General features: G+C 52.5%; 3 protein-coding genes across 3 annotated transcripts; 1 reads left to right on the plus strand and 2 right to left on the minus strand.

Moving 5' to 3' along the window:
* Window positions 1-657: 657 nt before the first annotated feature.
* On the minus strand, window positions 658-5928 carry NCLIV_060680 (hypothetical protein; the record flags this gene model as incomplete). The annotated part of the gene is made up of 8 exons (XM_003885622.1): window positions 658-726; window positions 1274-1704; window positions 2549-2651; window positions 2944-3056; window positions 3539-3748; window positions 4199-4568; window positions 4962-5135; window positions 5671-5928. The coding sequence occupies 8 exons, from the start codon at window positions 5926-5928 to the stop codon at window positions 658-660; spliced, it is 1728 nt and encodes a 575-aa protein (XP_003885671.1).
* A 3000-nt stretch (window positions 5929-8928) lies between these two features.
* Window positions 8929-11216, plus strand: NCLIV_060690 (YALI0A00781p, related; the record flags this gene model as incomplete). Its single annotated transcript, XM_003885623.1, has 4 exons — window positions 8929-9231; window positions 9805-9937; window positions 10614-10639; window positions 11136-11216. 4 exons carry the CDS (start codon window positions 8929-8931, stop codon window positions 11214-11216), a joined length of 543 nt encoding a protein of 180 aa, XP_003885672.1.
* A 1954-nt stretch (window positions 11217-13170) lies between these two features.
* NCLIV_060700 (SRS domain-containing protein) lies at window positions 13171-14226 on the minus strand (the record flags this gene model as incomplete). Its single annotated transcript, XM_003885624.1, has 1 exon — window positions 13171-14226. One exon carries the CDS (start codon window positions 14224-14226, stop codon window positions 13171-13173), a length of 1056 nt encoding a protein of 351 aa, XP_003885673.1.
* Between the last annotated feature and the right edge of the window lie 867 nt (window positions 14227-15093).

The following is a 15093-nucleotide window of genomic DNA, read 5'->3' on the forward strand; positions in this document are numbered from 1 at the left end:
TATATATGAATATAACTATATATGTCTGTGATTGAACGTGACGTGCCATGCCGCAATGTCGTGCCGATGTGTAAGAGATGCGGCGTTTGCCGCAAAACGTGAATGGCTGCTGCCGATCCGAAAAACTCGCACAGCGCCCAAAAACTGCTAGGGAAGCCGCGCAGCCTTGAGGCTCAAACCCAGATTCTCTCTCTTTGAATTGGAAGGTGGAAAAAGTCTGAAAACGCAGGACTTGTGAACAAAAGCGGATGTGAAGCCGCGAAACCAAACAGATGGAGCATTCGAGAACGCCCTCGACAGAAGCCAAAGACACGTACGAGACAGGCTCTTTCCATACAGCACACTCCTCTTTTTTCTCATTTCCCCTTTTCAGGAAACGCGCTGCCATGCCTCGTCATGTTCGATCTGTCTCCTCCCGTCCATTCTGGTTTCGCCTCTCCCTCCGTACGCTAGTCCTGTTTCCGCCTCCACTCTATACACGAACGCGCAGAGACGAAAACGCTAGAGTGGTTAACAGCTTTCTCCTATAACAATCTCTGCATGTGAATGTGTGCCTGTCTTTCGCGGCGCGTGGGTATCTGCATGCGCCTGGGTATGTGCATGCGCGTGGCGCGCGCGTGCGTTCTGGATCTTCTCCGAACTTAGGCTTCGATTCCCTTACACTTTCATGTCGGTGAGGCCGAGGTCGTCTTCCTGCTCCTTCGTGCGCTTGTACCTCTCCGTTTTCTGAAGAGCGCGAGTCACGGAAAACACAAAGCGGGTGAAGGATCTCGCTTTCTCTCGCTAACCGCTTCGGCAGTCGGCCCCGCAGAAGCACAAGAGATAACGGTCGCATGATGGAGCGGCGGGAAGAAACCAGGCAGAGAAAGCGAGAGCAAGAAGGCGAGAAAGAGAGGGGGAAAAGGAAGGACGAAAGAGCAGGAGAAAGAGAGAAGCCGAGCAATTCGACGCAGAGAGAGAGAGAGAACGAAGAAGGCAGAGAGAAATGAGGAAACAAAGGAGAGAGAAAGCGAGGACGAACGACAGACAGAAAGCGAGGAAGAGCAGCGATGTGGAGCAAAGGCCTCGCTGTCTCCATTTTGTCCTCGCCCCCGGGAAGAGACAGATAGAGCGAGGCCATACACAACACGTTTCCTGCGAGGAAGAAGCGAGAAAAATGGAAAGAAGAGACGCAAACAGACAAGGCGAAGAGGCGAAGCGGGAGCGGAGACGTGTCAGCGGAGAGGCCGAAAACGCTCGTGCCAACTCGGGCACCACACATCCCCTCGCTCACCAGCTGGTCATCGATGCAGTTAACGACGAGGATTGCACCGTCTTCGGCTTCTTTGACGACTTCAGGGTTCACTTCTTCCTCGTTCTTCTCCAGTTCCTCCGTAGCCTCGCCGTCTCGGTAGTGCGTCGCTGAGCTCTCGGAATCTTCCCGTTTGCCCGATTCGCCGGTCGGGGTTTTTGCGGCGCTTTTTTGCTGCGCCTTCTGCAGCACCGCCGAGCGCCTCCTCCCGACGAAAGACATGTCCGCGCAGTCGTCGACGATGAGCGAGAAAGGGAAGTCTTCGCCGCGTTCGAGTCTCTGCAACTTGCCGATGATCTCCGAAAGTTTCTCTCGCTTCTCCTGCGGCGCACTGTCTCCACACGCAAAGGGTGCCGAGTCCCCCAGCGCCGTCGCCAGTTTCCCCAGCAGACCCTCGACCGTCGTGAACTCGCCTGCAGCAGAGGAGGTGCGAGGCCGCGAATGCAAAAGCGAGAAAAAGAAAAGAGTAAGCAGCGCCACAGGGGGGCGGGGGGGGGGGGGGACTTGTGAAAGAAGAACCCGAAAGAGAGGGAGAAGGGGAAAAAGAGAAGGGAAAACGAGACAAAAAAGGCGGGAGAAAACCTGGTTTTTTTGGCAGAACCTCACAGATACACGCGGAGGATATAAGGGGGGAGAAGTGGGGAGAACGCCAGGAAAGGAACACAAAGCAGAGGAGACTGGAAAGAAGAGAAAGACGGGGAAAGGATGTTTCCAGTCCTGCGTCTCCAGTTGGTGCCGAATCGGGCACGGGATCGCCATCAAGACTCTCTCTGAACTCTTCCTCTGGAAAACGTGAGAGAGCCCAGTCGACACAGCCGCGTCGACACTTTCCGCCTGGCGCTAGAACCTCCACAGGTGAACCGCTGGACAATAATTCATATTTAACTCTACAAAACGTTCACACGAACTGTTTAAGTTCTTTATACATTCACCTTTATGTAAACCAACGGGCACATGCGCATGCATTAGGGCGCGTATATATGTCTCGACCCTCGCCTGCGCTCGCTCTCCGGCTCCATCTCTTCGGGCGCTCGGTGCGCATCCGGGTGTTTCGGAAGGCCCGCGGAGAGGCGCCGCCTTTGCACGGCTCCGACGCATGCTTCCCCCGCTTGAACGATGTATACACATGCATGCATAATTATATGGATCGGAATCTAAACATTTTTGCCGCACATAGATAGAAGTATATAGCGATGTGTGAAGATGCATGCATTTGTGGTTTCTGTTTTCCCGATGATACATGCCCTGTTCGCTTACCTCCTTGGACTCCGCCACGCATGGAAAAATCGAGAGATGGAATTTCCACGATGGCTGTGTCGCTCTTGAGGACGTCGCGATTCAAATCCTCGGCGGTTTCCACCTGATAACGCAGACACGAGGAAAGAGCAAGAACAGAAAGAAGAAAGAAGAGTAAGGAATGGCAGAAAGAAGCAGAGAGAAAGCGAACAGAAGAGAGAGACATGACGGCGGCGAGGGAGAGGCTGAACAGACAGCTGTGCCCAGGCAGAGAGCCGAGGAAGGCGAGAAGCCGACCCGCCACACACAACGGAGCGAGACGAGGTCGCGAGAGAAAACCAACTTTGGAACAGGAATATGGATTCAGGGTGAGACGAGAGGACGCGCATTTGGGGAAAAGTTTGTTTGAAACTCACATTTAAAATCCACCGGCGTCCAACAGCACCGAAAGCGCCTGCCGCTTTGATTTCCGAATGGCGCCCGCCGCAATTTTGGCAGAGGAAAGAGAAAATGAGGCATCGCCGAAAACCTGAGAGAAAACAAGCATCTGTCCAGTTTTTTCCGTCTCTTGTCGCGCCTCGCCTCTCCCTGCATGCACCGCTTGAGTTTGGCATATCCTCTACTAACATGTAAGTGGTTCTAGGAACCCTGCGGGTACAGATACCGTGCTTAAGGTTGCCTTTTATCCTCATGTGTTACTGACGGATTGTCCCCTTTCTTCCCGATCTCTCTAGGGACAGAGAAGGGAAGGAAACCGAGGGAGAGGAGAAAGACGTCGTCTCCATTTCCTTCCCTCTTCCTCTTCCCTCTCTACCCTTCAATCTTCGCCTTCTCGATGCGCCCTCGTTTCCTTCTTCCCTCGTGGGTCGCGCCCTTCCTTTCCTTTTTTTCTTTTCTTCTCGTCCTTCTCTTTCCTTCTTCTTTCGTTTCCTTCTTTCCTTCTTTCCTTCTTCTTTTCTTTCCTTCTCTCCTTGTTCTTTCCTTTTTCTTCGTTTCTTCTGTGCGGCGTACCTGGGACGTCGATCTCGCACACGTTGTTTGTGCCTTCGGTCCCGCAGTGAGGGCAAGAGACCGGGAGCGAGAACATGTAGTCCTCGTCGCCTTCCTTCGATTCGTCTTTCGTCTCTCCTTGGCTCGCAGTTTCCTCTTCCGGAAGCGGCTTCGAAAGATCCCACACGTGCGGCCTGCTTCCCTCGCGAAGAGCCGCGGGAATATCTGCGCCTGAACCGCCAGAGCGCGGAAGGACGCATGCATCCGAAACGCGCGAGACACCGGGAGTCGACATGCGAACAGAAACACGAAAACGCGCGACAAAACCCCTGTGGCGCCCCACGCCATCGCAGTGAGATGAACCCAAAAAAGATCTCTTGCGCAAACCTGCAGTTCCATATACATATTTACGTCGGAAAACAATGCACATGTCCATATACGGACCTCTACGTATACTTATATATATACTTATATATATGCGCGAACGCGCAGGGTTACACACACATACATATACATCAATATCGGTGGATGTGTGCCCACTTCATTTACACCCACAGACCCCCATCCCCGCGCACGCTTATGTATATATATATATATATATACATATACATATACATATACATATACATATACATATATATACATATAGCGGACTGCTTTGGAACCTTGAGCAGTGTGTACCTTCTTTCTCTTCATTTTGTGTTTCGTAGAATCCCATTTCGTGGAGTTGTTCTTTGGTCCGTTCGAATTTTCTCACGAGGATTTGCGGATCGCGTTCTCGACCGCCCTCGACTGAGGCAAAGTCTTCAGGGTTCGCGGCTTCCGGCAGCGCGCTTTCGCTGCCTCGCCGCTCCGCCGGGAGAGCCTCGATGTATGAATTCCCGCTTGGATCGTCGAGGATCAACGTCCACGGCTTCTCGAGAGTTTCGCTCGCGATAAACCCCACGAGGCGCAGAATGATCTCGTCGATCTTCGCAGCCACCTCCGGCGCCTCCGTGCGCCGCACAGGCTGCGCAACTCGCAGCGCTTCAATCATGTGGCGAATCGCGCCCTGGAAAAGCAGCGAAACGGCCCCAGACCAAAAAAAAGACAAGATTCCACAGAAAGAAACCCGTGTGTCTGTGGAATACGCGCAGAAACACATGGCCTTACGAGCCGTTCTCAAAAGGAGCGGCGACGTCAGCACAATGCTGCATCACCAAATTCCTGCTGTGCATCCTGACATAGATAGATAGATAGATAGATATACATAGATAGATTGATTGATAAAGATAGAAGTAGATAGACAGATAGATAGGTAAAATTAGATAGATAGGTAAAGATAGATAAATTGATAGATAAAGATAGAAGTAGATAGATAGATTGATAGATAAAGATAGAAGCAGACAGACAGATACTGTGGTGGAAAGGGTTTCGATCTGCATGCGCCATGTGCGTGGCTTACCTCGACTGTGGTGAGTTCTCCTCTGTCTCGCTTGGGAGGCACTTCCAGTTCGATTTCTTTTACAATCAGCGTCGCGTGTTCGCTCCGGACGATTTGCCGATCCAAGTCCGCGGCCGAGCGCACCGTCAGCTCCAGGCGCACGCCCTGGGGCGCGAGACAGGCTGCAGACTGGACCTGCATGCAGAGAAAAAACAGGAACGAGAAATGGAATTCTTCTAAAAGAGTGTTCTGGTCGGGGAGCCAGCAAGGCGCGGTCACTTCCTGCTGCATGACTGCAATTCCGTGTGATGCGAAAATGGCGAAAGACACCTTGCCACTGCTCGAGACAGCAGACGGTCCGGTTTCCCTTCTCCCGTGGACACCGCACACATCGAGAGATAGAAATGGAGACAGAAGAAAACATGAAACATGGAGAGAGCTAGAGATCCGGGTAGACAAGGAGATGTGAAGACCAGGATGTGCAGAGAGAGAAGCAGAAAAAGAGAGATAGAGATCAAGCAAGATGCATGCACAGAGAGGCACGCAGATACAGAGCGATGGAGCGAGTCACAGGAGAGGCATCGCTTTGCAGGGGTCGGCGAGTCAGAGGGCTGCGTCCACTTCCGTTTGTCTGTTGCCATGTGCATGCAGCCTTCAGAAAAGACCGCCCGACCCTTCCCGACGTGTGAGCATCCTAACAAACGGAAGAGAGCCGAGCGCACGCGCGTACCTCCCGATTGCTGTAGTTACAGTGCGGACACGAGAAGGAGATAAGGACGATTTCCCGAAAGTGGGGGATCTTGTGGAGAAGCAGCAGCGTCTTGCCATTTTTCTCGCAGTTTGGACACAAGGACTCGACTTCCGTCAAATTCTTCAGCAACTCATCTTCCTCTTCGTTCCTGGCGCGTCGCGCGTCCTCTTCGTCCTTCCTCTCCACCTCAACCGCGTCCTCCCTCTTGTCACCGTCTGCGGAGTGTGCAGGATCCATCGTTTCTTCTCTGGAAAAACGGAGACGAGGAGAAACAGAAGAGAGATGCAAACTAGCAGAACGGCTCGTTGCTTGCGGTCAGGAAAAAGCTGGTACGCGACCAGGAGCTTCCCAGCCGGACCAGAAAAGGCAACAAAAGGCAATGTCGGCAAAGAAGACGAAAAATGGGAACAGCAACCAATGCCAAAACGAAGAAGACAGCAAAGCGCGGAAATGAAACAATTTTTTGAAGGTCGACGTCTCTATCTCTGTATTTGAATGTGTAACGAAATGTGAGTGTATCCCCGTGAATCTGTCTGTACATAGACACATAGAGAGCGCAATACATGGAATTCCATATATATATATATATATATATATATATATGCTTGCGTATAGCCGAGTTTATTTGTGCATAGCCACCTACATCCACCGGCGATGATTTGCACGTGCATCTAAATGTTTCTAGTGAGACGGTGAGGCAGGTGTGCCTCCGACTCCGAAACAGTCAAATGGAACTCTCTCCCTGGTGAAAAGAAACCGAGTTAATCACCGGAAGCAGCGAGAGCTCGGCTCTCTGGCGTGTTCTCGCCGAATTATCCATCAGGGAGAAACAAGAAAACCGAAATCGAAAGTACCTCGGTCGACGTCCAGATCGAGTGGAAACGCGTACACTCTGCACACCGTGCGGTGTACTTACAGCTGGAGAGAGGCTTCCTCCGCGGTCAGTCGTCTCGTGCTTACCTGAGCCTAGAGAGTGTTTTTCGTGCGTTTTCTCCGGGGCACAGCGGCGTTAACGACGGATGCTCGTTTTATCCTTTTTAAGGCAAACACAGACCTGTCGCGATCGAAAATGTCGAAAATGCGACACCGACACGGGGACGAATCCCGTCGCAGATCGGCAAGACACGCGGAGTTCCCCGAAGAGGAAGCAGCAAACAGCGCCTCGAGAAACAAAGGCGGGAAAAAGCCGAAGCCACCTGGAGTTTTTGGTTTCTTCAAGCCACGGGCAATCACGGCGGATGACGCATCTCTGCGGGAAAAATCCGCTTTTCTCGCAAACACAAGCGCAGCCGCGGGGCCCTCGACTTGGTCCGCGTTCTGCAGCCCACCGCCTTCAAAAGTGCGCAACCAAACGCCGCCGGAAAAGAGAGTTTCTGGGAGATTCGGGAAGCTTCGCTTGTTTCGCCGCGGAAAACACAGACAGACTCAGTGATTCTCTCGTCTGCTCCCCGCAAACGCAACACGCTGCGGTCCCCACTTTCCTCGAACTTGAGTCCTGGCGGGCGTCATGTGGTCCAGGAAAAGCCGGAATGCGAGCTGAAAACACGGAGAGGCGGAAAGCCTCGCAACCCCAGGTGTCGGACGGTGCCGCTCTCTTCCAAAACGGACGGCAAAACGGTCGCGAAAACGTGTTTTGTCCCCGCATGCAGACCGGGTCGTCGGTCGATGCTTTGAGTCCGAGCCGAGATTCGAGCAGGTCGGCGGTGTTCTGTGGAAAAAGGGGAAACCCACGAGATAGAAGAAAAGAAGGTGAACCAGGACGCCACAGCAAGCGCTGTTCAGAAAGTCCCGTTCCACACAGCGAGAAAGTGCCTTTTCTGTTTTTTCTCTGGGCGCATAATGTCCACAGATGCGGGCGACCCCGCGAACGCGCTGGATGTAACCGCCACGCGAGAGAGAGCTCGCGCGGCGGGCGAGAAGACCAGGCAACTTTGTCTTCAGAGATGCGGCTTCCGAGACTGGGCCGGAGGTTTTCTCCCTCTTTCGACGAAGAGCTCCGCAGCTCACCTCTTCACTCCTCAAAGGGCGTTTCTAAAACGGAAGGTCCGAGCAGCGGTCAAGAGTCACCTCTTTGCCATTCGGCTTCGAACCAGGCGCAAGACCGGAATCCCCCCGACACTGGCGGCTGAAGCAGCAGGTGCCTGTCGGTGGATCTCCACAGCAGGGAAAAAGGCGAAAGTCTTGCGGGGAATGCTCCTCCCTCTCGGGATTCTCTCGCAACAGAAGACACCGTCGATTCACCTCAAAACTCGCGCGCGAAGGCAACTTTGCGCAGATCGCTGTTGCAGCAACAAGGGAGGGCGACGACAGCGGCTGCAGGACAAACGCCGACGAGGAGGGTCACCCGTGGGTGCGTTGTCATTCTGCATAAATATCGGTAAAACCTTTCGTGCTGCTCTCTAGCGCTCCTCCTTCGCCACGGAGAGACAGGGAAGTTTCCCGCAAAAGGATCGGAAAGGCGACTGCCGGAGGGCCGGCTTCTGTTCCCTTTTCTCGAGCAACGAGCATCCCCTCGACGCGGGTACGCATCTGCTCGGCGACGCGGGTCTGCGGAAAAAATTTACGTTTTGAGGAGTCCGTGTGGAAAAGGATATAAACGCCGGATGACTCTCTGTGTCGGCGAGAAGGCGGCGCGACGAAATCGGCTCAGGTTCCCGCCGTCATCCAAGTCTCTTCTTCTCGGTTCACAGGCAGCTCGTACAGCGCCAGTCTTCTTTTCTGCGGGTGATCTCCCCTCTTTCCCCTTCTTTTCCTTCTCTCCTTTCTGCTTTTCTTCCCCTTCATCTTTGTCCTCTCCCGGGTGTGCCGTGTTCACATTTCCTCTCCGTCTTCGTCGCGCTGGCTGCTCCTCTCCGTGGTCTTCTCGGTTTTCGTCGGCTCGCCGATCCCGGTTCCTTCTCGAGGCCTCTCCAACCCGTGTTTGCTTCCTTCCTCAGACAGTGTCCTAACTTCTTGGCTGCGTCGCGATTTCCTGGTTTTTTCCCCCGTGAGCGTTTCTCTCCTCCCTTTGCTCCTCCTTTGCCTATCTCTCTTCCTCTCGCCGTTCGTCCGTTTCCTCTCCTCTGGTTTCTCTTTTTCTCTTCTGTTTCCTCGTTTTCTCCTCTGTTTCCTCTTTTCCTCCGTCATCTCCTTCTCTCTCTCCCCGCTTCCCTTTTTTCTCTCTGCCCACTTTCCGTGTCTCTTTCCCCCACTTTCTCCCACTTTCCTCTCTATCTCTCCCACTTTCCTTTCCTCGCCATGGCGGCGTCTTCCGCGGCTCTCATCCAGCGGCGTGTCGAGGAGCAGGTGCTTCGAGCCCTGGAAGAGAAGGAGGCAAGGCTCGACGCAGCCCTGGAAGCTGCGGCGGCGGCCGAGGCCAGCGGCGCGGCGAACCGGGACGTGGACGACGAAGACCTCGAGGAACTGAGAGCCCGGCGCAGGAGACAGCTCCAGAAGCAGCATCTCCTCCGCGAAAAAATGAAGGAAAAGGGACACGGCGAACTCCAAGAACTGCACAGCGAGAAGGACTTCTTCCAGGCTGCAAAGGAATCCAACAAACTGGTCAGGCACGCAGCACACAAGAGAGGGCAAGAAAGAGGCAGACGCGCGAGACCCGCCCAGTGTGAAGCATGGGATGCCCTCGTGGCGCCGTGTCGTCGACCCCTCTTTGTCGGAGATCTGTATTTCCTTTCAAATCGGACTCAGAGGTTTTAAGCACGGGACGCAGGAGACGAGTCGTCCGATCTCCTAAAATCGCGGTGTGCTCTTCTCCCATGTCTTTGTGCACCTGTGCTGCCTCTGTCTCGATTCGTTTCTTCTGTGTCTCTCCTTCCCCTGTCACACTGTGCGCAGCTCGGGGCGGAGAGCTGTCACAACCCGCCGGCGTCCCACTCAGCTAAACCCACTTCCTTCCTCGTCCTTCTCTTCTCTCTCTCATTTTCGCCTCTTTCTTTTTAGCGTCCGAATCAGTTCCTGTGTGTGTCCACGGGTTCTCTCCGTTGCCGTAGATCGGCCCGGTTAGTGTGCGTGGCGGCGCGCGTCTCTTCTCTGTGTTGTTCAGTCTGAAGTTGAGTGGACAGCGGGCCCGTCTGCGCTCGTTCACTCAGGTTCTCTCTTCTCTTTTTTCTTTTGCAGATCGCCCACTTTTTCCGGCCGTCGAACCGCGTCTGCGAGTTGGTGGACGCTCGCCTGATCGACTTGGCGCATCGCCACATCGACATTCGTTGCGTGAAAATCAACGCCGAGAAATCTGCCTTTCTCTGCGAACGTGAGTTCTGCACCGAAGGAAGGCCATTTCCTGAGAGACGGAGTGCAGGCAAACTCCTCGCGCGGTTTCCATCACGGAGAACGGTCTCGCGAACTTTTCGAGACCGAGTCGGCAGTTGCTTCTAGCTCAGAAAAACGCGTTTCTTTCTCCGAAAGAAGTAGAGAACCTTGTCTCTCCTTTCTTCTTACCGAGTCCATCCGACCCGTCCCTCGCCCTTTGCGAGCAAGAGAGGGAGGCTGAACTTTCTCTCCGCCGCAAGTGGCAGGCACCGCGCAGCTCCTCCACGACTGACGATTTGCCGTCTCTCTGCCGATATGCCCTCGTGCTTCTTTTCCTCCGTAGAAATGTCCAGGGAGAGAAGACGCGAGACTCTGACCGCGAGCGTTCTTGATGCATGCACTCGCTTCACACCTCCGTGTCCACGAGTTGCGGCTTCTGGCGTGGGTCGAATGCGTGGGTCGCCGACGCACACAAGCGATGGGGAACGCATCTTTTTTTCTATCAGAAAAACCGCCGCACAAACCAGTGCATGCGTGTTTCCCGCAAGGAAACAAGGAGTCTGTTCTCTGGGTCGCGCCACACGCATGTCGGGAAAGTGTTCTTCTGAATGTGGAAACAGGTTGGGATGTCGTAGCCTCTCTGTGTGTCCCTGTCTCTTGGTTGATGTGTGACGCAGGTCTGAAAATCTGGTGTCTTCCGACGGTGAGTAAAGTCCCTCTCTTTCCCTTTTGTTGTCCCGTTCGTTTGTTTGTCTCCTGAGGCCTTTTCTCGTTTTGTCAAGCACATCGGCCTTGGAAAAGAACGCTGTCAGCACCAAGTCGAAAGGAAGCGGGGCAGTCCTCTGGTCTCTCGAGGGCGCCTTTCTCGCGAGGATAATTGACGCTTCTGTTCCTTTTAGGGACGATGGGGATACGCCCGGGCACGCATCTGTTCCACGTGTCTCCACCACAGGTTCTCTCTGTGCATGCACGTTTCCGTGTTTCCACGCGCAAGCCTCACTAGGCAATATACATATATATTGCTAGATATATATATATATATATATATATGTATATAGGTATCTTCGTACATACAATGACACGCATGTGTGTGTGTACACATGCAGAAACCTGTGTCACGCAAACAAGCATTTGCATGTGTGCAGATGGATTGCCACATGGTGCCTCCGTTTTCCACGCGATTCGGTGGGTTTTTTCAGCTCGTGCTGGTCCAGGATGGGAAAACGGAGCATTCCATTGTCGGCCTCGACGAGCTCGGCGGTGAGCTCCTACACGGATAGTCATGGAGAGCCAAAGATATATATATATATATATATATATATATATATATAGGTAGAGGGATGGATACATACAGTTGAGTAGAGTTAGACAGGGTCACATATGTACGTATCAATATATGCATGCACATGTGCATATGATGCTGACCTCAGGATGCGATGGGTGATCGGAATGGCATCATAGAAATACTCAAATCGCTAGTCCACAGCCGAGAGTTGTAATGCATGTATGTAGATGATATTTTTGAATTTGTCAGTGAGTGAATCGATGAGTACCGCGCATGGAGGGTGTATGTTTATGTAGATGCAGCAAGCATATGACATCGGGGACGGTTCTTCGCTAGGGAAGATTCCGGAAACCCCGTGCCGACCGAAGGGTGCTGCAAGTGTTCAGGAATTTCTTTAGAACACGTAACTTTCGAGAGGTAGAATACTATATATGCAGATATGCATGCAGTGGTCCTCACAGCTGAGCGGCAGCGTGGATCAGAGGTAACGAAGCACGTGACAAATGACACAAGAGGGGTTTTTATAATGGACTACCGAAACAGAGCGCTCGTCGACGAAAGGCAAGCAGCAACGGCGTAACTGCCCCCTCCAGTCTTTTATCTTTCTACTAAAATTTCTGTTTGCTGGTCTCGTGCAGGCGAGAAATTCACTCTTGATGATCTAGAAACTGTGTTGCGCCGGTGGAACCTGCTACCCGAAGAAAAGTGAAAACAGGCATGCATTTTTCTATGCATTAGGTCTGTGCATCTTCCGTATATGCATGGATGCTGTGTAGAGGCATGGTCGAGTATTGGTGCACTAGTTGTTGAACCGTCTTATGGACGAAAATATACACGTATAATTGTGAACCGGGAACTGGTTTATGTGATGCGCTATCACTCGTAAAATCTGTGCACATGCGCGAAGATGCAAACGGACGGCACGAGGAGAAAAACAACCTGCAGAATTTATGAAGCAAACTCTGTCGTTCTGCGTCGTGTCAGTTTCTACAGCGGTTTGTCCTGAGGGGACTGTGCGGTGCGCCTGAAGTCGCTTCGCGTGGTGTCTTTCACGCGTTGAAAATAATTATCTTCGTGTCTCTAGGTGATAACGCAAAAAGGCTGAGAAGTCGCCACGTGAACACTGAGGAAAGTAGCAGTAGCTCGCCCGCTGGAGACCCCTACATTTCTTAGAACGACAAGCGCTGCTTTTGAAGCCTCATCTGGTGAACGAAGCGAGTGATGCCTGGTGACGCCCGAAAAGGTTGAACGCGTTTCCCCCTTTTGATGCTAACGGAAAATGTCCTGATCTTGATATCTAGAAGCACGCGGAGGGGCACGGCACACGAGAGTGCTCTGGTACGACGTCGTTATGTTACACAACGTTGTCGGGAACAACGGCCTTCCACTCTTCCCCATGAAACTTTCAGTTCGTGGGCAGCAATGTACATGTTCGGCGCATCCCTCAGAAGTGCCCCGACTGCCAACTTTACTGGGGCCACGGAGAGCGAAAGGCAGCTCGTCCACAAAAATTCTTGCAAAAACAAACGGACAAAGCTGCCACAAGCGGGTACTGCGCTTCTGCTGGCACAACGTGAAAAAACAAAACAACGGTTGATTTCGCCCGCAACATGTGTAGGGCGTCCGGTAGCATTTCTTTCAAACCCGCGTTCCCAACGACGCCATCTGGGTAAAATACCCAAACCTCAGGCTGGCGTGCCCAACACAAAAGCAGAGATCTACTGGCGTGGAGGCTGGCGACTGGCGCACTTGCACTCGACAATGTGGCCGCAGGCCGTCGCCACTCTGAACGCTTGCTCCCAAAGAAATGTGGTCTTTACCTAACGTTTCAAAAAAGTAGAGACTCACCCGAGCTAGCGAGTCACAGCCGCTTTTCCGCAAACGCAGCCGTGCCCTCTCATGTTTCTGGACTCTCTAGAGGCACTCTTCGCTGCCAGCAGGGCATACCTCTATGCCGTGGAAAGGTGAAGAGCAAATGCAGACAAAACAAAGGCGAAGTCAGTACGCCATGACTCGGCACCATTCGAAGGCGCTCTTGTAGTCGTCACTGTAGCAGCTGCTACGCTAACTTTAACATTGCAAAAAGACCCTGCATCAACTTTTTCCGAACACCCGACAAGGAAATGTGTAGCTCTAGAGGGAAAGTGGCCTTTCGGGATCGTGAATACTGCACCCTGCTCTGAGTTTGACTTCCCCTTCCACCACGATGCAGAAAATGTGGGGAAGATTTCCGTCATGGAGCTGGCAGCACATTGATCAGGGTCCACAGATGATCCCGCGCAGTAATTGAGATTATATGTCGATGGCTGAGGGAAATGCTGTTTTCCGCAAAGAATCGTGATAGAGTTTTTCTCTTCTGACATGCTCAACTGAAGACTCACTGGATCCGGCAGCGAATATGCGCAGTTGGCTCTTTGCCCATCCACGGCAGCGCTGAAAGGATCAACTGTTACAGTAAGCATGCAATAATGTCCTTTAGCTCGGCAACCAAGTTTGAACTGTTGCCTCGCTGGAGGGAATCCATTCGGAGGAATTGTTAGGACAAATTTGCTGTCCGAACTATCCAAAACTAGAGTTCTCTCCATCCACCTCTCCGTCGCCCGCGGAAGGAAGTTTTTGAGCGGCGTACTGTTTCTGTCACATTCAGCTTTGGTCGTTGCTGACATCGGGCAAACCGCCAGTTGCGAGGTTGCCCCGTCTAGAGGCATGAATTCGTTTTCCTGACCCACGCATAGGAGGAATAGCTTCGGATTCTGTGCGTTGAGTTCAATAGAACCGACACCGGGGTTCGGCCCGGTGCCGTCTTCCTGTACACAACTATACCTATTCTTGCCAAGAGGCTTCAGAGTTCCAAGACGTTCCCCTTTGGCTTCGACGAATATCTGAACAGATTCGGCGACGACAAAAAAAAGTACAGCCACGAACGACGGAAAGGCAACACCGTAGATCTGTCGCGTGCATTGTTTCCGCTGTCGGGGACTCGTCTTGTGGAAGGACAATGACATCTTGAAAGCGACAGAACACCATTAATGTTTTGTCGCGGATAAAGGCACGCCAAACGACCGCTACGGTCCTCGAAGTTCTGAAACGGGATGTTTTCAGTTGGCTTTCACACGGACGCTAGACGCGGTCACCCACACATCGACACTGAGTATTGCGGTTTTCCCAATACCCCTCCACGACAACGAAGAGAAAGTAGAGAAAATGAATCCTCATTTATTTCCGATGGTTTGAAAGGCCGAGGCAGGCATCTGCAGCGCCAAGCTGCGGGCCAGGAGTTCTGCGACTTGGGAGCGTCTGTGTCGCTAAAGTGTGAAGAACCCTAGGGGTTCAGCGTAAGCGCAGAGACGAGGAAGCCTGGTTGCAAGGGAATGCTGTCTCCTTGTGGGAACCCTTCACCTTCCCCACTGGCTTCAGTAATTTGTTTCAGTCTCTCTTCAGCCACATATTACTGGCGTTAGACACTCTGGTTCCTATCAGCGCTCTAGGTGGCCACTCAGTTCACATTCTATCCGCACTGTTTTATGGTTTGGGTGTACGACCCACCCCTTACCGTTGGAAGGCATGCGATTCGACGTCGGGCACATGGCGTCTTACCGTGCTACTCAATGTTGAAACATCCCTTCTCATGAACATCTCCTATCAACATCTAAGGCCATACGCCACAAAATGTGTAATTCGTCCAGAATATCTGTTTGTAGATGCGAGAGTATTTTCGTGGAGCCTCAGCAGCATTTTTAATCTTCTGTCGTTTCGTCTCCTGTAAAAAGCAAACCAATCGGCAAATTATGATCTCTTCAGGCCCCAGTCATAGGACACGCCAGCCTAAACAAGGAGTATTGCAGAGGCAGTTTGTACGAAATCCCCATTAC

This window comes from Neospora caninum, chromosome XII (genome assembly GCF_000208865.1).
Source record: "Neospora caninum Liverpool complete genome, chromosome XII".
Classification (NCBI taxonomy): Eukaryota; Apicomplexa; class Conoidasida; order Eucoccidiorida; family Sarcocystidae; genus Neospora; species Neospora caninum.